Raw genomic sequence first — 27,094 nt, forward strand, 5'->3', positions numbered from 1 at the left:
GCCTCCAGTCCTGACATATAATTGTTTTATTTGCTTTCTTTTGATTTTTTTTTTTTTTGGTGCAGTGGGCACCATTTAGCTCACATCAACTTTAACTAACTAAACCCAACTGAAGGTTTCTTTCAGGGGATGACTACACATGTCAACCCATGTGCACACTTTTTTTCAATCTCTCTCTACACACATGGTGGCTTTCCACTTAAGTTATTCTCTTTGTAGCATTCTACTTCAGTTTTCTCCTTTTCCCTCTTTCTGTTTTTCACTCTATATGTTAGTAGCTGCCCAATACGTGAAAATATATATTTAACTGATCCAGCTTGTGTTTCTATACTGTACACACCAGTTTTCCTTGCACTTAGAGACATCAAGTCGTTATATGGCATATGTAGATCGAAACTTCTCTTGGGAGGACATTTTCTCCAAGTCATGATGTTTGCTCTGTTTGTTTTCAATTTAGGTGTCCTACTGCATATCTTCTTCTGGCTGAGGAGGAAGCAACCACTATATCTGAAGCAGAGAAGCTACTGAAGCAGGCGCTGAAAGCAGGGGAAACAATATTTAAAAAATCACAGCACCAGAGTATTCCGAATGAAGCGCAGTACAGTAAGCAACTTCTACACATTGAAATGAAAACAAGTCAGATTGATAGCAGTCTGTGAACGATTAAATTAATTAAACATAGATAATTATGTAAAGTAGATCATGGTTTTAGTCCTCCTAAGTTCTAGTTTAATTTATGCTGCAGAGTCTTTGCATTTTACTTGAACTTAAAGGACCAGAAAATGACATCTCACTGATGGCTAACAAAAGTGTCTGAAATAAGTTAAATGTGTGTACCTGACCAGGGTTCATCTGTTACTGTCTGGCTCTCAAGTGCCCTCCCCCCCCCAAACTGAGGAAAGTCTCTGACAAACGGTCTGGCGATTCCACAATATATACATGATTCACGTCTTCATTCCTTTTCTTCTGCAGCTAGTCTTTCTGATAGTCTCAATCTGCATTTTATCTTCAGAGCACTTCGTGGAGTTTTCTGCCTTATCCACCTTGTTCTTCTAAAAAGATTTTGGGGTAAAAGGGTGTTTTTGGTGTCTTTTTTTATATGTGCCGCAGTTTGTAGCTTTAAATCTATCATTGCCACTGATAATGCATGCTGATTGATTACCTTAACTAAAGCCTCTTTCAATTTCTCTCATAAGCCCTGATAAAATGTAGCTGCAGATTCATCCATCCCGCCTGCCCCAGCCAATAACCACTGATACGGACTAATATAAACAATAATATCCTTAGAACCTTGTTAAAGTCTCAGTAGTCCAGTAGGCGCTGCTAGTCAGGTCTGCTGTTTGCTAAAAATTGTTATACAAATGTCTAGGTATTGGAAAGCCAAGTACTTAGATTAAAAATGAATGCATTTTTACTCAAGTACAGTAGCTTCAACATTATGCTTTTTACTGATTTGTAAACAGCCGCTGTGATTTAGGGAAAAAAATGAAGAAGACATATGGCCATAAAGACTTGAAACTTTTGAGGCTATCTAGAGGATATTTCATGTGCCACAATGGCAGTATTAAAAAGAGCTATTGATGGACAGAATGCAGAACAATGTCATACATCCACCCCAGTACAGAGCTCTGGGCCTAAATCCATTGTTTGTTTGCTCACCATGCCATTCCAGTTTGGACCCAGCCAAATACAAATCAGTCCTGACCCTGCACCCAATGGGAACAGTCCAGCCCGAACTGCCAGGCCAGGTCTTCCCTGGACTGGAAACAAGCACCCTAGGAACGGTTTTGAGGTTTCGCCCCTCTTCAGCCAGGATAGCTTGATTCTAGTGGCATGAAGAGCACGGGACTCATGTCTGAGCATACTCGTCCCACTCGGGGTGACAAATGCAAAAATAATTATTGATGGACATAAGGCAGAACAATGTCATACATTTACCCCAGTTCAGAGATCTGGGCCTAAATCCATCGTTTTTTTGCTCACCATGCCAATCCAGTTTGGACCAGCCATATGCAAATGAGTACTGACTCTGCGCCCAATGGGAACAGTCCAGCCCGAACTGGCAGTTGTAGCAAAAGGGGAATAAGGAATGCTGGTATGTAATTTCTGCCTACAGCATAAGTGTTACTCGCATTGGAAGTAGGCTCTATCTGAGGTGGAATTTCTGATGAAGGTGTGCTAACTCTATTTTCACCGACTAACTGATTAAGCTACTCTTACAAAAAGGATCACTCTTTGCAAGGAGTTTAGAGTTCCCCTGATGGATAGGACGGCACTGACTGTGTTGCTGTGGAACACTACAACTCACTGTCTGGAAGTAAAAACAGAAGGCGATATCGATAAATGAGTTCACTTCTACAAAAGGAAATGAGATGTGGATTACCTGGTGTGAAAGGCATTGCTGTATTAGCCCCTTGGCAAACCACGAAACTTGCCCGAGAACAGACAATGTAGTGCACACCTCTCTACCAGAAACTAGAATCTAGTTGTCAAAGCTAAAAAAGGAAGTCCATAGTCTGGTACAAAAGCGTTTTCCAAATCGTCAAGCCTAATTGCTGTGGAAGTCATGAGTCTATCTAAAACTATAGCTGAGCCCAAACCAAAGATCAGTTTACAACAAAACAAGGCTTAGCACTGGAAGTAAGAAGAAAGGAATCCGATGGAACTGAAAAAGAGAAAAATCAACAAAGGGAACGGAAATCGGGTGCGAACTGAAGTGTAAAGTAAAAGGGACTGAGTCCTAAGCTGTCAGGTAGAGTATTTGGTGTCCACTTCTTCTTACCAGTGCTCTGCTCTCTCTGACCTGGAAGCAAAGTTCCAGTCTTCGGGTGGCTGGGGCAGCATGATACTATGGAAGCTATTGTCCTCCATGTTTGTAATTTCCACTGCCCATTCTTCTATTTCTTCCATGTCATACGTTTCCTGGCTCTCTTATGTGGTGCCTTGTGTCTAAATCTAACATATGGTGCATGCAGATTAGAATCTGCACCTGGCTATGAGCTCAAGCAATTTATTTGAAGTGAATATTCGTCCACCACTATTTTCTGGCTTGATGATGAAATCCGGAGCAGGCCCCAGAATAGCTTTTCCTTTCTCTGCTTCAAGATTGTGGGGCCACCCTAGAAAATATAAATACAAAAGAGTAACTGTGGGTCTTAAGCAAGGAAAGCCCTATACTATGTCTCGTGTGTTGTGACTTCTTATCTAGATGCATCCAAAATGTCAATATGGTATGCAGCAGAACATCCGCACAGCGGGTCAGGTTGCCTTCAGTTAACCATCTGATACCGCCCTTTACATCATTTGGACCACTACACAGAGTGGAGAGTCCTTGTTGCAACCACTTCACTAAAGTCTAACTGTGAAGTGTGTAGGGCTCACTGGGATGTTAGATAAGCAAGGTATGGTTACTAGAAACAGTGCTTAAAGAAAATGAGTGCAAAAGAGTGCTCAGTTAAAATTGGAGAGTGGACGCAAAAGTTTTCTTTATTCTGTGGCCGTACACTTCCAATAGATAAAAACAGAATTGTATAGGTCGACATGTTTCTGCAGTTAGTGATCCTCAAAGGTATCTACTGCTTAATCAGGACCAATTAGAGCTCTGCTACTGTTTCGAAAGTGCGTGTACGTGAAAAAAACAAAAAAATGAGAAGGAGATCACCTGATTAGTCCTCTCAAACCTCATGTATAGGAGGAAGATGTCCAAACGCTGAAGACATCAGGTCACAGGCACAACACAAACATATAAGGGTAGAGATAATAGAAAACATATTAGTTCCATGATCTCTCATAAGGCTGTTCACAAGTAATAGCTCATATACAAGTCATTTAGACATTTTCTTACACCAGCTCGTTCATGTCTCCCCCGCTCACCTTTAGTGCGAGAGGAACGTGCTTCTCCTCACCTGGCTACAGCTCAGGTTCTAGGGGCACCGCTCTGTTAATAGAAAAATAACTGTAGCAAAAGAGAAGTGCTCTGCGACAGCTTTAACAATACATTGGCTTGACTCTGTTCTTGTCATCTTTTTATAATGCCCGCTTAAGAAAAATAGAGTATGAAAGAATAGCGGGCCAAACGGCCAAGTGTTAGGAATTCATTAGCTCGGCTCAGTTGTATGCCCGCTCACGAGAATTTAATAAAAGCAAGCAAAAGGACTAAGTGTTGTCCATGGTGTGTGTTTAGTCAATACACACTTATGGTATCTAGACTGCTGTTGTTTGACCCCCGTAATAAATTCAAGGAGATTGTTAACATCCAGTATTAGATAATCACAACTTCAAAAAAGATGTCTTGTGCGAGTCCTCGGCAGAAATGTAATCCGCAACTCCAACATGGAGAGTAGACCTCCACAATTATATTAGCCGGATTCAATCTTCTTCATCCAGTTAAATTAAAAAAAGGGGGGTTGGTTTCAGCTTTACAATATTTCTAAACGTAAGAAACAGAAAAACATAAATTGCCGTTTCATTTATCTGGGCGGTAAACGTGTTACGCATACAGCGAGTCGCCCGATCTGTGAGGAAATAAGAAGAACTATTCACCCCACTACATACGCCCAGCCAGGACTATGGTGTAACTTTACACAAGGAATCCCTAGAAGAAGATTTCCTCTTTGAAGCTTTAGGAAGTACACATAGACTTCCACAATCGTTGGCTATGTTTAAAGTTATGATGAAGCATCCAGAAGACATTTTTAAAGATCCAGTGAGGGCACATTTCATAACACCTAGGGTGGACAAAAATATATCCCTCCACCATCTGACCCAGTTTTTATTAAGGGCCAGCTTCCTTTGAATTCTTTAGTTGTTTCTAATGTTCGTAAAAGAACAAATTCACAAACCTCTGGAGAGGCCCCATCTCCAGATAAAGAATTAATAGATGCCTCAGGCAAAAGGGTAGCTGCTCAATCAGCCAACCATTGGTGTATAGTCCATACATAAGGTCTGTTGGCTAGGTACAATAGGGCCCATTGTGACGAAATGGAAAATGTATTGCATTATCTCTCAGAAGAACACAAGAAAAGAGGGCAAGAGCTAGTACAGGAAGGGAAACTCATTTCCAATTCCTCTATTAGATGTGTGTTAGATGCTGCAGACACTGCAGCCACAGGAGTCAACACCAGTATTCTCCTCAGAAAATATGCATGGTTAAGAATCTCTGGTTTCAAACCAGAGGTTCAGCAAACTATCCTTAAGGACTCTTTTGACTAAGAACACCTCTTTGGGCCTCAAGTGGACAAATCACTTGAAAAAATGAAAAAAGATACAGAAGTGGCAAAATCTGTGTGATCCTTCCAGTTTCCTTCTAACAGAGGCTCCTTTCGCTACTCATTTTATAGAGGAGGCTTTAAAAGTAATACCACAGATGTAGCCGCATCTTCATATACAATCCAGACACAATCCTCTCCTTCTAGAGGATTCTACAAGGCTGGATACAGAGGAAAACTTTTTAAAGGAAGAGGTAGAGGCACACCAATACGTACCTCTCCGTCCCCCAACAAGCAGTGACTTCACTTCACTTCCCCTCGATCCTTCATCACCTGTCGGGGGGAAGACTGCAACAGTTTCTTCCTATTTGGCAATCAATAACATCAGACAAGTGGGTATTGGACATTATACAACTTGGTTATCCCTGGAGCGTACAAGCAACCCTCCCAATATACCACCTCGTTCTCACAAACTCTCAATACAGCACCAATATCTGCTCAAACAAGAAGTACAAGCTCTTTTAACAAATGAGCTATAGAACCTGTTCCAATACAACATCAAGGATCAGGGGTGTACTCACTCTACTTCCACATTCACAAACAAAACGGTTCATTAAAACCAATCTTAGAGCTCAGGCCATTAAACCTATACATATCATAAGAACACTTCCATATGGTCACGCTACAACAGGTGCTTCTGCTTTTGCAACAACACTGGACTTAAAGGACACATACTTTGACATTCCCATTCACCCAGCACATCGCAAATACCTTAGATTTGTAATAGGACCGAAGCATTACCAGTTCAAAGCACTCCTATTTGGAGTAACAACTCCACCCAGAGTGTTCATCAAATGCCTAGCAGTAGTAGCAGCTCATCTACGAAGACAGCAAATTCATGTCTTTCCATACCTAGACGATTGGCTCATAAAAGCCAACAGAAATCTTAAGTGTTTACAACACATTCAAACTACCATAAACCTTCTATGTCAGTTGGGATTTACAATCAATGCACAAACATCCCATCTTCCCCCCTCACAACTGCAACCATAACTAGGAGCAATTCTAAACACTCAAATGGCTCTAGCATACCCCAGTACAGCCAGAATACACCGTTTTCAAACACTGGTACTACAGTTCCAAAACAACCAGTATCTCCCACTCAGGACCTTCATGCAATTACTAGGGATGATGGCGTCATGCATTGCAATAGTGCTTTATGCTAGGGTAAATATGTATCCACAACAAGAATGCTTAGCACGTCAGTTGAAATAATCATCGGGTTAGCTAAAAGTTGGTAGACTGCCGCACTCATCGCTCTCTGCAGTGGTGGAACACATAAAATCTATCAAAAGGGCGGCCATTTATCAACCATATTCCACAGATCCTGCTCACAACAGACTAATTTCTCACAGGATGGGGTGCACATTTACAACATTATATGTTCAGGGTCTCTGGACAACCAAACAGCAGAACCTTCACTTCAACTACAGACAGTTGCAAGAAGTTCAGCTGGCGTTGAAAGCATTTTTACCTCACCTGATAGGGAAAGTTGTCCTAGTCCGGACGGACAATATGACAACCATGTACTATGAAAAAAAAAAACAGAGAGGGGGAGGACACACTCCGTACAACTGTCACGCCTCTCTCAGACTATTTGGCGTTGGCTAATGTATAACCAAATCCAACTTATAGCAGAACATCTTCCAGGGACAGACCATGACTTTGCAACCTCCTCAGCAGGCTGCGGCAACAAGTCCACGAGTGGGAACTTCACCCGCATGTTCCCCTTTTATACTTCCAAAAATGGGGGTTTCCACAAATAGAACTTTTTGCGACAGGTGAGAACTCAAAATGCCTAGATTTCGCCTCCATGTTCCCACACTCTCTATCCAAAGAAACTGCCCTATGGATGAACTGATCAGGGATATGTGCTTATGCTTTTCCGCCTCCCCCCTCCTTGCATTGCTGGCTTGGAATCCCAAGCAGACATTTCTCACGCTAATTCTAGTCACTCCCACATGGGCTTGCCAACCATGATTTACCACACTACTAGAACTGTCAGTAGTTCCTCACCAGAAGCATCACCTCACTTCGAACCTTCTCACACACAACCATGGAAAAATCAGACATCCAGACCCCAAGGAGCTCAGCTTAGCGATTTGGCTCCTGAAATTATAGAATTTGGATACCTAAACCTAACATCAGATTGTATGACAATTCTTAAAGAAGCAAGAAAACTTAGAAAGGTTTGGGATATATTGTCATAACAATTGATCCGATAGATGCATCTATACAACATATTATTTCTTATCTTATGCATCTACAGGTGGCAGGCCTAGCCTACACATCCATTCGACTACAACTTGCAGCAAAGCAGACAACATTTATCCTTATTCAAAGTTCCAGTGATTAAAGCCTTTATGGAAGGCCTTAAAAGAATAATGCCACCCAGGCTACCACCTGCACCTGCCTGGAACCTTAACAAGGCTTATGGGTCCACCTTTTAAACCATTGCGCAATTGTCCATTACAATTTTGTTCTTGGAAGGTTGCTTTTCTAATTGCTATCACTGCACTAAAACGTGTTGGTGAGGTACAGGCACTAACCTTAGAATAACCGTTCTTCCAACTTCATAGAGATAGTCGTTCTTCGTGCAAACCCAAAATTCCTTCATAAAGTTGTCTCTGCTTTTCATATTGATCAATCATTTGAGTTACCTGTTTTCTTCCCTCAACCTGATTCAGTAGCAGAAAGAGCTCTGCATACACTTGATGTCAAAAGAGCACTTCTGTATTATATTGATAAAACAAAAGATTTTTGCCAAACAAAACAACTTTCTGTTGCCTTTGCCCCACCTTATAAGGGAAAACCTATCTCTAAATCTGGTATTTCTAGATGGATTGTTAAATGTATTCAAACTTGTTATGCTAAAGCTAAGAGAACTTTAACTGTACCTCCTAGAGCACATTCTACTCGCAAAATAGGAGCATCTGTTGCCTTTATAGGCAATATGCCCATAGCTGACATATGTAAGGCAGCTACATGGTCCACACCACACACATTTGCCAAACATTATTGTGTGGATGTTTTAGTACGTCAACAAGCTAATGTAGGACAAGCTGTGCTAAAAACACATTTTCAAACAACCGCAACCCCCACTGGTTCCCGAAGCAGAATCCGATGATCTCCAAATAGTATCAGAGGCAGACTACTCAGATGACTCCATACCATCGGGTCAGCGCGTAAGTACTACTGCCCCTGCACCACACACAGCACCCAGATCGAAGGAAAAGGTCAACACTCTCCCTCCGGGGCCCAGTCTTGACCGAAAAACCACTTCGAAAAGCCCGCCATCGATGCCTGCTCCGAAGAAAGTAATTAAGCCTTCCGGTAGCTCTGTACCGAGAAAGCCGAACGGGCCGATCCCACAAGCTCCCTCGGCACCGAAACCGAAAGAAGTCTCGGCTCCGAAACCGTTGACTTCTAAAGACAAAGGTATGAAGCCAGCGTCCGACGCCTCGAAGCCGACTAGACCAGCTTCCACTCCAAAGTCATCGTCTTCGGTACCAAAACTGACAAGGCCTGATTCCGATGCGCCCAAGCCCTTGAAACAGCCGAAACCGAAAACAACACCTTCTGTGTCGAAAACTACGACAAAGGACATTGTAACACCTCCTAAGGCTAAAACAGACAGCAACCTTGTCCGGAACCGAAAAAATCGGCGCCGACAAATGTTCCACAAGGAGAAGACCTTTTCCAACCAAATCCTCTGCAAAAGAGATCTACATCGACCCAAAGACAGGTCATGTATCCACTACACCACACAAGAAGAGGAAGGCAGATGCAACACCCACACCTGTAGTACCTGCCAAGAAGAAGGACTCTGCCACATCTCCTATGCACCCTTCTTCTCCTATACTTCCTTCTTCTTCATCCCCTGTTCCTCTTAACAATTCACCACAGATTTCTCCTCCACATTCTCCTCTTCTGTCTTCACATTCAACTCAAAATGATGATGAGTATAGTTTAGGGAGAGAGATGGACCCAGATGAGCCTTTCCCATACCCTGTAGATGATACAGACTGGGAGTGCCCAAACCCACAGGATGTGCCAGATATCCCTGACCACAGTCATATCCATCAAAACCTTCTCCCCCAGAAGTTAACATTGGTTTTGGTCACCTGCCTAACAGAGCTGTCACTATGCATTCTGATGAGGCAGAGGAAGATTTTCTGTTAGACACATTTGAACAATCGCAAAGGTCTGTTCAAATTCTTCCCATGATTAAAGGGGTCATCAAACATGCTCCAGAGATATTTAAAGACCCTGTACGTTCTATGATCCTAAACCCTAGGATTGAGAAAAAATATAGGCCTGCACCTGCAGATCCAGCCCACATTAAAGGACAACTACCATTAGATTCACTAGTTGTGTCAAATGCTAGGAAAAGGGCAAACTCACAAACGTCAGGTAAGGCACCCCCACCCGTCAAAGAACCCAAAGTAATAGATGCTTCAGGCAAAAGAATTGCTGCCCAAGCTACCAACGTATGGCGTATAGCTAACACACAAGCCCTCCTTTCAAGATATGATAAGGCTCATTATGATCAGTTAGACAAACTACTAAAACATCAACCTGACAAATATAAAGAGCAGGCAAACGACTTTATACAAGAAAGCAAGTTCATTTCTAATCAAGTGCGCACTAGATGTGGCAGACACTGCATTTAGAGCTGTAAACACTAGTGTCCTACTTAGAAGACATGCGTGGCTATGCATTTCAGGAGTTAACCATGATGTGCAAACTACCATTTTAAATCAACCATTTAATCAAAATCAACTATTTGGACCAGAGGTAGACACAGCACTTGAAAAGATGAAGAAGGCTACAGATACTGCCAAATCTATGGGAGCTTTACAGTCCACAGAAGCTAAAAGTTCCTTTCGGCGCTCCTTTCTCACTGCTCCATCAGGATTCAAGCAAGCCGGGCCGAAGAGGCTGAAATGCCAGAAACCGGTCCCCGGTAGCTTGTCTCCTTTCTGGTAAAGAATTGGCTTGGTAGTTTAGTCTGCCCTGTTCCCATGATGCACTGGGCCAGGGACAGACTGATTTGCATATAGCCAGGTTCTGAGCTGGGATGGGGCAGTGAGATAAATAACGGTGATGGATCAAGCCCTGATCTTTGGACTGGGTAAGAGTGGTCTGCTCAATTCAGACACTCTGTTCATCACCACCCCCTTTTGTAAATCGATTTTGGCCACTATAGGTGTGGCAGGGTATACTCAGACATGAGTCCCTTTCTCACTGCTCCATCAGGATTCAAGCAAGCCGGGCCGAAGAGGCTGAAATGCCAGAAACCGGTCCCCGGTAGCTTGTCTCCTTTCTGGTAAAGAATTGGCTTGGTAGTTTAGTCTGCCCTGTTCCCATGATGCACTGGGCCAGGGACAGACTGATTTGCATATAGCCAGGTTCTGAGCTGGGATGGGGCAGTGAGATAAATAACGGTGATGGATCAAGCCCTGATCTTTGGACTGGGTAAGAGTGGTCTGCTCAATTCAGACACTCTGTTCATCACCACCCCCTTTTGTAAATCGATTTTGGCCACTATAGGTGTGGCAGGGTATACTCAGACATGAGTCCCTTTCTCACTGCTCCATCAGGATTCAAGCAAGCCGGGCCGAAGAGGCTGAAATGCCAGAAACCGGTCCCCGGTAGCTTGTCTCCTTTCTGGTAAAGAATTGGCTTGGTAGTTTAGTCTGCCCTGTTCCCATGATGCACTGGGCCAGGGACAGACTGATTTGCATATAGCCAGGTTCTGAGCTGGGATGGGGCAGTGAGATAAATAACGGTGATGGATCAAGCCCTGATCTTTGGACTGGGTAAGAGTGGTCTGCTCAATTCAGACACTCTGTTCATCACCACCCCCTTTTGTAAATCGATTTTGGCCACTATAGGTGTGGCAGGGTATACTCAGACATGAGTCCCTTTCTCACTGCTCCATCAGGATTCAAGCAAGCCGGGCCGAAGAGGCTGAAATGCCAGAAACCGGTCCCCGGTAGCTTGTCTCCTTTCTGGTAAAGAATTGGCTTGGTAGTTTAGTCTGCCCTGTTCCCATGATGCACTGGGCCAGGGACAGACTGATTTGCATATAGCCAGGTTCTGAGCTGGGATGGGGCAGTGAGATAAATAACGGTGATGGATCAAGCCCTGATCTTTGGACTGGGTAAGAGTGGTCTGCTCAATTCAGACACTCTGTTCATCACCACCCCCTTTTGTAAATCGACCTTCTACAGAGGAGGCTCCAAACAGACTGCAGCAGACAATACAACATCCTTCAAATCTAACACACAAACATCCTCTAACAAGGGATATTTTAGAGAAGGATATAGAGGAAACAACAACAAAGGAAGAGGTTGGGGTAACAACAATAATCGAACCTCTTCCACCACAAAACAGTGACTTACCTCTGCTTTCTCGACAGCATTCCACTCCTGTGCAGATTAGCACAATTCCTACCTGTCTGGAATTCCATCACAACAGACAAGTGGGTAAGACAAATTATCCAGTATGGCTACTGCCTCGAACTTAGAGCAACCCCTCCATACATACCACCCAGGCAGCGTCCAATGTCTGCAGAACACCTTACTCTGCTCGTACATGAAGTTCTGCCGCTTCTTCAAAAGGACGCAATTGAAATAGTTCCTTTACAACAGCAAGGAACAGGGGTTTACTCGCTATATTTTCCAATACCCAAGAAGGACGGGACACTAAGACCAATTCTCGACCTCAGGCCCCTCAATCATTACATACAATCAGATAATTTTCATATGATCACTTTACAAGTGCTCCCACTGCTGCAACAAGGCGATTTTCTTACAACATTAGATCTAAAGGACGCCTACTTTCACATTCCTATACATCCTGCTCACAGAAAGTATCTAAAGTTTCTACTGGAAGGACAACATTATCAGTTCAAAGTCCTTCCATTCGGAGTTACAACTGCACCAAGAGTATTCACAAAGTGCCTAGCAGTAGTAGCAGCACATCTCAGGAGACAAAAAATACATGTCTTCCCTTATCTAGACGATTGGCTCATAAAAGCCAAGTCATTCAATCAGTGTGTCCAACACACACATCAGACAATTCAAACATTGCACGGCTTAGGGTTCACAATCAACTACACCTAGTTGCACCTGCAACCCTCTCATATACATCCGTATCTAGGGGCTACAATAAATACGTCTACAGCTCTAGCGTATCTCAGTCCAGCAAGGATACAGAGCATTCAAACCTTAGTCACAGTCTTCCAACATCAACACTCTCCAAGCCAGAGTGTTCATGAGACTAATAGGCATGATGGCGTCTTGCATTTTTATTGTGCCATATGCAAGACTGCAGATGCGTCCGTTACAGGAATGTCTAGCACGACAGTGGAACCAGGCTCAAGGGCAACTAACAGACCTGGTGTTGGTAGACAGCCGCACACATCACTCTCTGCAGTGGTGGAACACCAAAAACTTGACAAAGGGGCGGCCGTTCCTCGAACCTGTTCCACAAATAGTACTCACAGCAGACGCATCTCTCACAGGATGGGGAGCCCATCTCCTACATCATAAGACACAAGGACAATGGACCATTCAACAGAGATTGTTCCAAATCAACCATCTAGAGCTGCTAGCAATATTCTTAGCACTCAAAACATTCCAAGTACAAGTACTATACAAAGCTGTCTTAATCCGGACGGACAACATGACAGCTATGTATTATATACAAAAGCAGGGGGGGGGGGGACACTCTCTACAACTGTCCCAGCTTGCACAGAACATTTGGAGATGGGCCATTCCACAGAATATATATCTGCTAGCACAACACCTTCCAGGAGTTCACAATCAAATAGCAGATCTGTTGAGTCGGCAGACACAACAAATTCACAAATGGGAACTACATCCGCAAGGTCTTCAACCATTTTTCCACAAGTCATCCACACATAGATATGTTCGCCACACAAGGAATTGCAAAATGCCAAACCTTCGCCGCCAGGTTTCCACACCCGCTTTCCAAGGGCAATACGATATGGATGAACTGGTCAGGCAGATTTGCGTACGCTTTTCCGCCAATACTACTAATACCATTAGTAGTACGGAAGCTCAGACAACAGTCTCTCAAATTAATCCTGGTAGCTCCCACATGGGCACGCCAACCGTGGTTCACCACACTGCTAGAACTCTCTCTAGTTCCACACCAAAAGTTACGCCTCACACCATCCCTGCTAACGCTGACCCATGGAGACATCGGACATCCAGACCCAAATCAACTGAATCTGGCGATCTGGCTCCTGAAGTCTTAGAGTTTGGTTATCTTAACCTACCACCAGAGTGTATGAACCTCATTAAAGAGGCCAGGAGACCTACTACCAGAGCTTGTTATGCTGGTAAATGGAAGAGATTTGCCATTTATTGCAACAATAACCAAATTGATCCCCGGGACGCGTCTATCCAGAATATCATTTGCTACCTTTTACATTTACAAAGATGTAACTTAGCATATTCATCCATACGCCTGCACCTTGCAGCAATTGCAGCGTATTTACAAAACTGACACCATCTGTCTCTTTTTAGAGTGCCTGCTATTAAAGCATTTATGGAAGGATTAAAAAGAATCATTCTCCCAGGTTACCACCTTCTCCAGTGTGGAACCTAAACGTTGTTCTTACAAGACTCATGGGACCCGCTTTTGAGCCTTTACACAAATGTGAATTGCAATTCCTCACGTGGAAAAAAGCTTTCCTTATTGCTATTACCTCTCTTAGAACAGTAAGTGAGATACAATCTTTCACAATACAAGAACCATTTTTACAACTACATCGTAACAAAGTGGTTCTAAGAACTAATCCTAAATTCCCTCCAAAAGTCATTACTCCTTTTCATTTAAACCAATCTGTAGAGTTACCTGTGTTTTTCCAAAACCCTGACTCTGTAGCAGAAAGAGCTCTACACACACTAGATGTTAAAAGAGCTCTTCTCTACTATATAGATAGAACTAAATCTTTTCGAAAAACAAAAGAATTGTTTGTGTCTTTCTCTCCACCTCATAAAGGCAACCCCATCTCTAAGGGTGGAATTGCAAGGTGGATTGTAAAATGTATACAAATATGCTATCAAAAAGCAAAACGTACATAACAGCTCCTCCTAGAGCGCACTCCACACGCAAACTGGGAGCCTCTATGGCGTTCTTAGGAAACATCCCCCTAAAGGACATATGCAAGGCAGCAACATGGTGTACAACACACACCTTCACTAAACACTACTGTGTTGATGTGCAAACCAAGCAGCAAGCTGCAGTAGGCCAAGCTGTCCTTAAAACTGTCTTTCAAACTACTGCAACAGATACAGGCGACCACCGCTAGGGGTGACACTGCGATGCTAAGTGTAGTATCTGCAGCTCATATGCCTCGAACGGAAAATGCTACTTACCAGTTTGCATCTGTTCTTGGCTTGTAGAGCTGCAGATTACTACACGCCCTCCCTCCTTCCCCCCTGGGACCTGTATCTGTTCCAGTTTTATCTTACTTAGGTGCACACGCATGGACATCCTTTTCTTTACTTCTACTAACTCCATCATTTCCCATCATTCCAAGACGACAACAACATGCAATCATCCGAGCCCAACACCAGGTGGCGATCTAATGCTAAGTGTACTAATCTGCAGCTCTACATGCCGGAACAGATGCATACAGGTACGTAGCATTTTCATTCTTGTCATGTAGAACTGTAGATTCACATGCACCCTCCTCCTTCCCGGAAACCTCTGGTTATTGCAGTCCTTATTACTTACATAATACACGCATGGACATCTCTATACTACACTTTCCCCATTCTCACCCTCTTGCAGGGAAACATCTAGATGGCAGGAGTATGCACAGTATGTGAATCTGCAGCTCTACATGCCAAGAATAGATGCTTAAAGGGTAAATAACATAATCCTTTCTTTCTAGTGACTTGTACAGTTCTGAACTGGCCTTGATTTTTCATTCCCTTCTGCTATTTTTTCATGCCCTGTTTAATAAAATCTCACATGTGGGACTGATTTTCACTAAGTAGATTAACAGATTTTCCTTTATTTTTTGTAGGAAGAGACACCAACGTCCTGGTGTACATAAAAAGACGACTAGCAATGTGTGCTCGAAAACTGGGAAGAATCAAGGAGGCTGCCAAGATAATGAGAGATGTAAGTTGCTATATCTGTTTGTTGAATCCTTAAGTGGATGATGATTCATGTGAGAAATACATGTTCCATTACTTGCCTTTGCTTGCCTTCAAAGCAGTTCTTGTTATGCAGATGGCAGTCATTGATACAGTCTAAGTGTCCAATAATTCCCACCCCAGATTTTGGAAAAGACTCTGTTAGTGATGGGACACTAATAGTTATATGCACTTGTTTGTTGCTGAATATGGACTACATTATATGCCAAGTATAGTGAAGTATATTTGTAATATTTTCTCCTGCCAATGGTTAAATATCTTTGAAAGCAACATCATGTTTCAGTAATCCATAAGAACGTCAACGCATGGTCTAAATCGAAATAAACTTTGCTGTTAGTGCTGTCTGCACTAATAAAATGTGAGAAATTAACATTCAAGAAATTGTTCTGCTTATGGCCATTGGGGTGTTATTAGGGGTGTACATGCCATGGAGTGAGGTGTGTAGTAAAACATGCTTCAGTTAACAGTGCCCAGAATATAGTAAATCAGCCTTCAGTGGAACCTGTAGTGCACATATGTACAGTTCTGTTTACTTAAGCATATGTATGAATGTGTGTATGTGTGCAACTTGATGATGGTAGTGCTATTGCCCTGTTTGTACTTAATCTGGAAGATGTTTTCGATAATATCCAATCATCAAGTTGATTGATTAAAACCCAAGGGTTAGCAGAAGCAGTGCTTAATTTGAGCCGATGGTTGCCAGTTCGGTTCACCGGCACTAGTTTTTGGGGACCGGCACTAGTTTTTCCCAATCAGATAATGACTGAAAGCAAGAGAGGAAAACTGACAAATGGGAAAGAAAGATCAAGAGAAAGACGGAAAAAGTGGCACAAATGGAGAAAGCAGGGGCCAGCAACAGTGAGATAAAGAGGCAGCAGCATGTGGAAGTGGATTAACGAGGCCTGAGGTGAATTCATCACTATTCAGCCTTGGCATTTACTTCACAGATTTTTAATAGCAGTGCAGGAGCACTGCTTGAAAACCAGCACTTATTCTTTTACAAATTAAGCACTAAGCAGAAGTAACATGCTATTTGACCTCTCTCACAAATTTTGATATCGCAGTGACATTATGTCTTTGACACTGATATCGTTGAGTTATCGAATAACATTTGACCATAATATTTTTTAAATATTCTTTAAATAAAACGTTATTTCTCATTTTCCTAACCTCAACTAACAAAATACGCCTCCACAACAAGCAGACCATTGTCTAATACTGATAGCATGTTTTCAGTCAAGCATACATAGTGAGCAATGTTGACAAATATGTATAAAGGGCAGGTAGTTGATCACAGAAGGACATTAAGTGGTAGGTTACCCAGTAATTTGTTTGGAGCATGCATCCAAAAACGGTGATGGCATGGGTTCATTTACATAAAGTATGTTAGATCTGGGGATATCTGGCCACTAGGGGGAAGGGCATGCCATCATCTCAATAATAAGGTACATCGGAGTCTAAGGTCAATCAATAATTGCGCAGTGGCAGCCATATATCTTTGTCCTGCGACGTGGGGGGCTGCAGGTCAGTGTAGACTTCACTTGTAGTGTCACAATAGATCATGGTTTTCAGCCAGTTGGCCTCAGTGGGACAGTGTTTGCTGCCCCAGCATAGTGCCATCCCCGGTTTTACAAGCTGTAGTACAATCGCAGTGAATCTTAACACATCTAGCGGGACATCCTTAACGTAACCCAGAAAGGCAAGTAAGGGGTCAGGTGTAAGGGTAATTCCAATAATGGTGGATATTAGGAAGTGGATTTTTATCCAGTACGCCTGTATGTGCGGGCAGGTCTAAGTCAGGTGTATGGAATCATCCGCCTGGAATTTTGAGCAATGGTGTGGCCGTGGAAAGTCTATTCTGACCAGGCTGCAGGGTGTGGTGTATGCACAATGAAAATAATTATAGTGCAAAAGCTTGTGCCTATGGTTTGGGGAGATAATTTTTGTTTGGCTACAGCAATAGCACCAGGTCTTACCTGGCAGCGAGTGCCCTAGATCATGCTACTATGCGGCCCTGACCTTTTTGTCGCCCTCCGGCAACTCATGCCTGGTACAGCCTGGAGACCAGACGCGTCCCCTTTGTAGCAGTGATCCCTAAAGTCAGCGATGGGGGAGGTCTTCTGGTTCCAGTCAGGACGAGAGTAGCCTAGCTTGTAACGTGTTGTGCAATCATTGAAGTATAAGATGATCCGTATGCATGGCGTCCCCAAAGTGGACAGTGTCTGAGTGTGATGACATGACCACCCAGAAAGGTCCTCAACCGTATGCAATTTATGGTTTAGGTTGTATGTTGTACCAGCTTTCCGTGGGAGCCAAGGATTATGCGCCAGAGGGAGTGTGGGTGAGTAGATCAACCCCCACCGAGGAGGTGGCAGAGTTTCCTCCAGGCCCAGCTGTTAGTGGATAATGTATGGATATTGTAGGGGTCTCTCTGTATGCCCATTGGGAGTATAGAGGGCAACAGGATGTGCCTCGCTTGATTCCTCTCTGGCTGTGCTTAAAGTAAACTGGCATCTACATTATACCAATGGTATGCGAAGTGGCACTGCTCTGCAATGAAATAGAAATACAAATCCGGCAGCCAAATGCTCCCTTCTCATAAGAAAGCGTTGAGGTGTTCCATTTAATATGAGGCCTACGACCCGACCTGCCCAAATCATTTGGAGCACGAGGCTCCTCATAGCAGCGAAAAAGCTGTTAGGGGAACTGGTATGTTCATGAATAAATATAAGAAACAGTGGAGTACTATCACTTTAACTATGGCAACACCGCCTGCCATAGAGTGGTGATTTAATACACAGCTCAATCTGTGTGGTCCACTTGTCAACGTCCGGCCCATAATTTAAGCAAATGACCATTTCTTTCTACCAGTGCAGTCTAACTCTCAGATATTTGGTAGATTTCTCACACCAGGACAAAGGGTACTCTAGGACCCATCTCGTCATAGCCTCAGTAAGAGAAAAAGGTCAGAGTTGGCCCAGTTGACAGAGGTGCCGTAAAGGCCATCAAGCCGGATAACTTCTCGTATGAGAGAAGTGAGGCTATCTGCAGAGTGTTGGACAAAGAGCAAGATATTGTCTGCATACATAAGATACCTATAAGGCAGGGGTCTCCAAACCGGCCCTGGAGAGCCGGATCCATGCCAGATTTTTTGGATATCCCCATTGAGATACATGTAGTAATTTAAAAAATCTGGCATGGATCCGGCCCTCCAGGACCGGTTTGGAGACCCCTGCTATAAGGGGCCTGGGCCAAATTGTAAATCTTGAAGAAAACGTCTGTCCTCCAGATGTTGAGCAGGGTGTCCAAACCAATGATAAAAAGTATCTGCGAGAGCAGTAATCCCCGACAGGTCACTGTAAGTCACCAGGAATGAGCCAATGACCTTCAGTCGAGTCACTGGGCTTGAGTAGAGCAACACAAATAAGAAAAATGTACCCACGTGGTAACCCCAGTCTATCCAAAGTCTCCTTCAGAAAGTATAAATGTAGCAAATCAAATGCCTTTTCGCCCTAGAGAATGGCAACTGCCGCCAGAACATCTGTTGATAACCGGTTTAGGACCTTGAAGATTGTGCGCAGATTAAGGACAGTGGATGTATGTGGAAAAAAATGGTTTGTATTGGCGATATGATATGGTCCATCAAGAGAGCAAGACTGATAGCGATGATCTTGGCCAGAATTCTATTGTTGTGATTAAATAGAGAAAGTGGTTGATAAGATTTATAGGTTAGGTGCATTACCTGGCTCTAAGAGCAGAGTGAACACAGCTTCTTGAAGCTTGTGCAGGAGTACCCTGGCCTGAAGTGCTTCCGCGTAAACCTCCAGAAGATGTGGGGCAGATAAATGCTTATAGGCTGTGCAAAATACATCTGTGAGCCCATCCAGCTCTGGGGTTTTATACCCTTCTAGGACATTTATTCTCTGCATTATTTCTTCGCAAGAGATGAGCTCATCCAAGAACTGCCTCTGCCCATCCGTTACCCAGACTATCCCAATCTCAGCAAGGTATTCTGCAGTTGCAGTGGTGTTACCCACTGCCCGAGCGGTGTACAACTGCTCATAGTAATGTGCAAACTTACTCATTATGCTCTTGTTATCCATCACCTGCCCTCCTCCTTCTGTCGATACCAAAGGGGATGTTGGGCGGAGCGCTTGAGCAAATCAAACACTCACCCCCGGTCAATTGATCTGCGTTTAATCCATCATCATTCTTTAGCTCACTCCGCCACCCCAGTTCAGACATGGCCATGTGCAAATCAATCTGACACGGTGCCGCATGGGAACAGTCCACCCCGAACTGCCAAGCCATGTCTTCCTGGACCGGAAACAAGCATCCTGAAACCGGTTTCATGTTCATAACCCTCATCAGCCAGGCTATCTTTAATCCAGTGACAAAGTGAGCAAAGGACCCACGTCTGGGCATACCCTGCCATCTTAGGGCGAACAAAGCGATACCAAAGGGGATGATGGACGGAGCACTTGAGCAAATCAAACACTCACCCCCAGTCAACTGATCTGGGTTTAATCCATCATCATTCTTTAGCTCACTCCACCACCCCAGTTCAGACATGGCCATATGCAAATCAATCTGACCCTGTGCCTCATGGGAACAGTCCAGCCCGAACTGCCAAGCCATGTCTTCCCCGGACCGGAAACAAGCATCTTGGGACCGGTTTCGGGTTCATAACCCTCATCAGCCAGGCTATCTTGATTCCAGTGGCAATGTGAGCAAGGTCATACCCTGCCAACTTGGGGATGTGTGACCTGGGTGCTCTCCTCCCCCAAATATGCCACCTCTCTACCTGCTAAATCCCGAAATTTGATCATCAAGGCTAAGTGGAAATCCATTTGATTCCTGCACCTCAGCTACAAATCCTCTTGGTCTACATTCAGAAGCTCGGCCTCCAACGGTCGCTGGATGGCGCAGATGTTGCACAACATGCCTGCAAGTTTGGAATTGCTCACTCCACCAGTATATGGCTTAAAGGCCTCCCATAGGGTGGTCTGTTTGTAAACTGATCCTGTGTTAAGCATAAAATATTCTGTAATGGAGGCATGCAGTTCGAAGCGGAAAATTGCATCATATAGAGCCGTATTGGAAAAATTCCACTGTCACGCCAGACCTTCTCCAGATGGCACCTGCAGAACCATCTTAAGGGGCCATGATCCGATTGCATGCATGGAAGATGCATCACGTCGGCCAACCTCAGGGCTGCATTTGCGTAGAGGAACCAGCAGTCAGTGTCCACATACCATGAAGTGTCGAATAAAAAGTATTTTCTGTAGTTGTGGCAGTGCGCAAACGCCATGCATCTGCTAGGGCAAATGTATCAATAATATCTCAGAAGACACGCAGAGCCTGCGGTTTACTACCCACACTCGAGCCCGTTGCCCTGGAGTTGAAAAGGGCCATGCTCCCAGGCCAGGCTGGGGCCCGGTTGCGGTGTTGCTTCCTGCAATAAAGAAATTGATGGTTATCACTCACCCGATATGTGGCGTCTTCTACAGCAGGCGAATCTTTGCGGTTTATGTTTAGCGGCTTGTTGCCGCCGAAGACTGCCCTGGTGCTGCCAAAGCATCCCAGCAAGTTCGTCAAACGGCGAACAGGCATATGGCACGGGTGCCAATATTCCAGGAAAGTCAGCAGCATGTCGTAACTGTGCCCGGCCGCAACCCACTTGGGTACACTTGTAAATATGAAGCAATGTGTGATGCTGCTCACTTGAGAAAGACGACGAGCACTACAGTTACCAGGGGCCCGCAGTGCCGGCCACGCCCACGGAGGCGGGATGATTTGAACATTAAATGCTGCCGCCGAAAAATGGCTCACCATTGACTTTTGACTTTCCAGCCCCTGAGGAAATGTTTAGCATGAAACGCGTTGGGCTTGAGGAAAAGACTCTGTTGGCTGGGGCCCGGTTGCGGTCTTGCTTCCTGCAATAAAGAAATTGATGGTTATCACTCACCCAATGTGTGGCGTCTTCTACAGCAGGCGAGTCTTTGTGGTTTATATATATATATATATATATCATCCAAACCTTCGTTGACGGGATAAGAAGAAAAGGCGCTGACTCCGTGGGTTTCAAAACAAGCATTAGAAATGCAATAGGTCTCGCAGCATTAGAGTTAGTGCTTTTAGAATTGTTTATGGGTTTTTTTGTAAATCTTTAGCATGAGGTTGAGGGTGAGTGAGGGTGAGGGGTTGAGGGTGAGTGAGGGTGAGGCTGAGGTGTTGAGGGTGAGGGTGAGGGTGAGTGAGGGTGGGTGAGGGGTTGAGGGTGAGTGAGGGTGAGGGGTTGAGGGTGAGTGAGGGTGAGGGGTTGAGGGTGAGTGAGGATGAGTTAGGGTGAGGGGTTGAGGGTGGGTGAGGGTGAGTGAGGGTGAGGGGTTGAGGGTGGGTGAGGGTGAGTGAGGATGAGTGAGAGTGAGGGTGAGTGAGGGTGAGGGGTTGAGGGTGAGTGAGGGTGAGTTAGGGTGAGGGGTTGAGGGTGGGTGAGGGTGAGTGAGGATGAGTGAGAGTGAGGGTGGGTGAGGGTGAGTGATGGTGAGGGTGAGTGAGGGTGAGGGTGAGTGAGGGTGAGTGAGGGTGAGTGAGGGTGAGGGTGAGTGAGGGTGAGTGGTTGAGGGTGAGTGAGGGTGAGGGTGAGTGAGGGTGAGGGTGAGTGAGGGTGAGGGTGAGTGAGGGTGAGTGAGGGTGAGTGAGGGTGAGGGTGAGTGAGGGTGGGTGTGTGAGTGTGAGTGAGGGTGAGTGGGGGTGAGTGTGGGTGAGTGTGGGTGAGGGTGAGGGGTTGAGGGTGAGTGAGGGTGAGGGGTTGAGGGTGAGTGAGGGTGAGGGGTTGAGGGTGAGTGAGGGTGAGTTAGGGTGAGGGGTTGAGGGTGGGTGAGGGTGAGTGAGGGTGAGGGGTTGAGGGTGGGTGAGGGTGAGTGATGATGAGTGAGAGTGAGGGTGAGTGAGGGTGAGGGGTTGAGGGTGAGTGAGGGTGAGTTAGGGTGAGGGGTTGAGGGTGGGTGAGGATGAGTGAGAGTGAGGGTGAGTGAGGGTGAGGGTGAGTGAGGGTGAGGGTGAGTGAGGGTGAGGGTGAGTGAGGGTGAGTGAGGGTGAGGGTGAGGGTGAGTGAGGGTGAGTGAGGGTGAGTGAGGGTGAGTGAGGGGTTGAGGTTGAGGGTGAGGTGTTGAAGGTGAGTGAGGGTGAGGGTGGGTGAGTGTGAGTGAGGTGTTGAGGGTGAGTGAGGGTGAGGGGTTGAGGGTGAGTGAGGGTGAGTTAGGGTGAGGGGTTGAGGGTGGGTGAGGGTGAGTGAGGATGAGTGAGAGTGAGGGTGAGTGAGGGTGAGGGTGAGTGAGGGTGAGTGAGGGTGAGTGAGGGTGAGGGTGAGTGAGGGTGAGTGAGGGTGAGTGAGGGTGAGTGAGGGGTTGAGGTTGAGGGTGAGGTGTTGAAGGTGAGTGAGGGTGGGTGAGTGTGAGTGAGGTGTTGAGGGTGAGGGGGAGTGAGGGTGAGTGAGGGTGAGGGGTTTTGGGTGAGTGAGGGTGAGGGGGAGTAGTTGAGGCTGAGTGAGGGTGAGTGAGGGGTTGAGGGTGAGTGAGTGAGGGGGAGGAGTTGAGGGTGAGTGAGGGTGAGGGGTTGAGGATGAGTGAGAGTGAGGGTGAGTGAGGGGTTGAGGGGTTGAGGGTGAGTGAGGATGAGTGAGAGTGAGGGTGAGTGAGGGGTTGAGGCGAGACCTAAAAACCTGACGATCGTAGGGTTTAGCAAGATTTTGGGGGTGAATGTAAAGAGGCTTGATGTGTGCATAAGTGCCTCTCAGGCAATACTTAGCATGAGCCCCTTCCCCTCCAAGAACACACCCCCACAGAGTTATTTTAAGTTTGCACAGCTGCATTTCATGTCCAGATGAATACTGAGAATGATAATTTTTCATCACTGAATAGAACTGATGTAGCTTATGAAAATAACACACAGTATTGCAACCCTGCATATGTAAAATGAGAAACAGTGTTGCAAGAATGTATCTGTGACTTTGAGACTTGAACCCGTTTTTTTTTAAAAATATACTTTTTTGGTTGTTAAGAAATGAGCATAACAAAAAGACAACTGTTTGGCAGGGTTATGACGTCACTTCCTTAAGCTCACTAGAGCAGTCCAGGCAACCAGAATAAAACAGTGTGTTTTTCAGGCGATATGAGAAGGGCGACACATAACGAGAGGCACATGTCCGCGCTGATTGGGCGGAGGTTTCCGCCCATCACGTGCCACCGCGACATCCGAACACAGGGCTTGCAGTGCTTGGCGCGCGGCCGGACATGGTGTCAAGCAAAGGGCGGGCTGGAGCTGCGCAGGGAGAGTGCAGAAAAAAACATAACCCTGCAGGTTTATTTTTTTTATTTAAACTGATGTTGTGGAGCTATATTTCAGCTCCTGCGTCCAAAAATCTTCTGGCACGCGGCCAGCTGTAATGAGGAGCAGTTGTGCGCTTTGAGCCTGCATGTTAAAACTCCTCGTTAACAGACACCACAAATGTCGAGCAAACAGCGTGTTTTGCAACCTCCGGATCAGCTTTTCTTACATCGGTGAGCTTGTCGTGCAGGCAGGCTCCTCCCCAAAAAAAGTAGTTAAAACCATAATGTGTTTACCAGAACACAGCTGAGAGAAAAAGTGCTGAATAGCAGGGCTGGGGAATGACATGGCTGAGAGTTAGTATACACAACACTTTAAAAAACAAGCCTTTCACCGTAACACGGCGGGCAGGGGAGGGGGCGGAGAGGGGAGAGGTGCGACACGGCAGGCAGGCAGGGGAGGAGAGTAGGAGGAGGAGGGGGAGGAGAGTAGGGGAGGCACGGCCTAGCGGCAGGCAGGCAGGGGAGGAGAGGAGGAGGGGGGAGGAGAGTAGGGGAGGCACGGCCTAGCGGCCGTGCAATCAAGTAGTGAGGGGGCGGAGCTGGGGGAGGCTGTGAGAGAGAGTAGGCAAGGCTAGCGGCAGGCAGGCAGGGGAGGAGAGGAGGAGGGGGGAGGAGAGTAGGGGAGGCACGGCCTAGCGGCCGTGCAATCAAGTAGTGAGGGGGCGGAGCTGGGGGAGGCTGTGGAAGAGAGTAGGCAAGGCAGGCGGCTGGGGGCATGTGCACGCGCATTTAAGCTCAATGCGCATGCGCATTGAGCTTAAATTTCTCGTGCACTGCAAGGAATCGCCACGATTCCTTGCAGTGTGGATAAAGAGCGGATAAGTGCCAATACTCTCGCCTTGCTCGATGCGCATGCGCATCGACAGGCGAGACCTAAAAAGGGGAGTTTTATTTACCCAACGATGATGGCTAACGCGTTTCGGCGGACAAACCGCCTTGGTCACAACAACTTCTCATTTCAAAATGACAGTTTATATACACATACGGAACTCGATCGTCGGAGCAATTGATGACGTTCATTGTTTACTACGGTTGCTTAATAAACATAGAAGAAATCTGTTGCACATGATTCGTTTTCAGGATCTTAACATACTCAGTCATTTCTCTGTTTGTGAAATACATTGCAAGTGCAGTTCTTTCCGGTTACAAAACATGGTTCTAAATCCATTCATATTTCACAATTACGGTAGTTCGCAAATAATCACAATACAAAACATACCAAGAATATAACATTACTAATAAATTCATTAGCAAATCCAATGTATAAATACGCGACCATCAGCAGAAATGATAATGAAAGAAAGTGCTTGAATTTAACACCAACCGTGAAAAATAACATTTCAAAATAGTCAAACCACACCTTGATTTTATCTCAGTACTGAATTGTTGTATACCTCCCCAGGTATAACCATGTCACAAATCTACAGATCTAACAGTTTCCATCAAATTAAAATTATCTAGACGGAATTGAGTCCAAGTGGGCAAAACCATTGTTGACTCATTTTGTGCTTTCATGTATGCACCATAATAATGACAATATTAATCAATTCAGTACAACATTGTGTGGATTTAATGTCCGTGATTTTACTATTTTAATTACCCTATGTGCTCCTAACAACTAATTAAATTAATCGTGTCAAATGTTTTTTGATCAAAGTGTTATACTGTGATATTCCACCGGTATCCACACTATAGAGTTTCAGAGGAGTGGGATACGTGGATTAGCATGGAACTAATGTATATTTAATATACTGATGTAATTACAGATAACGGGCTGCCTTCAAACAGATATGGGATTATAGGTGTACACTTAAAGCTTCGTCAGAGTTTAACCCATTTGGTGTTTTGGTGTCGAGAAGAATGATATATCTCGACTCCAACCTCCTGAGTGCTAGGAGTCTATTGCCACCTCTGATGTTTTTGCTAATACTATCGATGACAAAGTATTGCAGATCTTCTATTCTCCCTCTGTGAAAAGCGTTAATTTGGCGGGCCACCGGATAGCTTTGATCATCATTGCCCACCGCTCTTAAATGCTGTAAGATTCTTACATGCACCGGATGTAGAGTACTTCCGACATAACGCTTTTTACAAGTACACTGAAGAACGTAAATTGCATAGTCTGTCTTGCAATTGTAGTTCCCTCTCAATTCTAATGGTGTTTTCCTTAGTGGGAGATGTACTTTACTGAGGTTGACACCATGCTGACAAGCTTTGCACTTAGTGCACTTAAAGAATCCTTTCTTACTTGAAAGCCAATTGGTATTACTTGGTTGGCTCGGAATGTTGGATATCAATTCCTGTTTCATAGATTTTGCCCTTCTGTATGTGATCTGCGGCAACTCGGCACATAGTGTTCCTAATGCGGGATCACTGTGTACTATGGGCCAATGCCTGTACAAGATTTTCCGTACTTGGGTGTGATAGGCATTGTACCCTGTAATGATTCTCGGTGTCTCATTCTTCTCACTCGATGTTACTGTTGTGGTGTTCTTAAACAACAAGCTCTTTCTACTCTTCGTCAAACATTTCTCCTCTGCAGTTTTTAACACTTTTTCTGAGTAGCCTCTTGTGCGCAATCTTTTGAATAACTGGTCTTTTGATGATAGAAAACCTTCTTGCGTACTACAATTACATTTCATTCTGAGACACTCAGCATAGGGGATGCTGGAAATCAGGCTAAGTGGATGAAAGCTTCCAGCATGCAAGATGGTATTGCCGGAAGTTGGTTTTCTGTAGGTCTTCGTTTGAATCTTGTTCTCAGAAACAAATAATTCCAAGTCCAAGAAAACAATCGAAGTTTTGCTGGTGTTGCATGTAAACTTTAAGTACAAAGAATTCTCATTTAATTCCTCAGCAAATTGTCTTGCACTTTCTTCACTGCCCTTCCACAGCAGAAAAATGTTGTCTACATACCGACTGTATTTCAACACATTGTTGGACATTTGTGTGCTGTATTCTGCCATGAGTACTTGCTCCTCCCACCAGCCCATATGCAAATTAGCATAGCTGGGGGCGAAGCATATATATATATATATATATATATATATATATATATATATATATATATATATATATATATATATATTCACTGAAAAAACCATAGGTTTCACACCAGTTATAGTTAGGAATTAGCGTTTAAAAAAACCTATTAAATTCACTGAAAAAACCATAGGTTTCACACCAGTTATAGTTAGCTGGAAATTTTACTGACATAAAACCATTGAAA

At 44.7% G+C, this 27,094-nt stretch overlaps 1 protein-coding gene across 1 annotated transcript in view; it reads left to right on the forward strand.

Moving 5' to 3' along the window:
* The window catches only part of LOC147712654 (suppressor of tumorigenicity 7 protein homolog), a 1,198,755-nt gene that overhangs the window by 249,316 nt on the left and 922,345 nt on the right, over positions 1-27,094 (forward strand). The window contains exons 7-8 of the mRNA XM_086923345.1: positions 458-603; positions 15,340-15,437. Of these exons, the coding sequence (XP_086779471.1) occupies positions 458-603; positions 15,340-15,437 (244 nt within the window). The remainder of the gene's footprint in view (positions 1-457; positions 604-15,339; positions 15,438-27,094) is intronic.

This window comes from Lissotriton vulgaris, chromosome 5 (genome assembly GCF_964263255.1).
Source record: "Lissotriton vulgaris chromosome 5, aLisVul1.2, whole genome shotgun sequence".
In the NCBI taxonomy this organism is placed as follows: Eukaryota; Metazoa; Chordata; class Amphibia; order Caudata; family Salamandridae; genus Lissotriton; species Lissotriton vulgaris.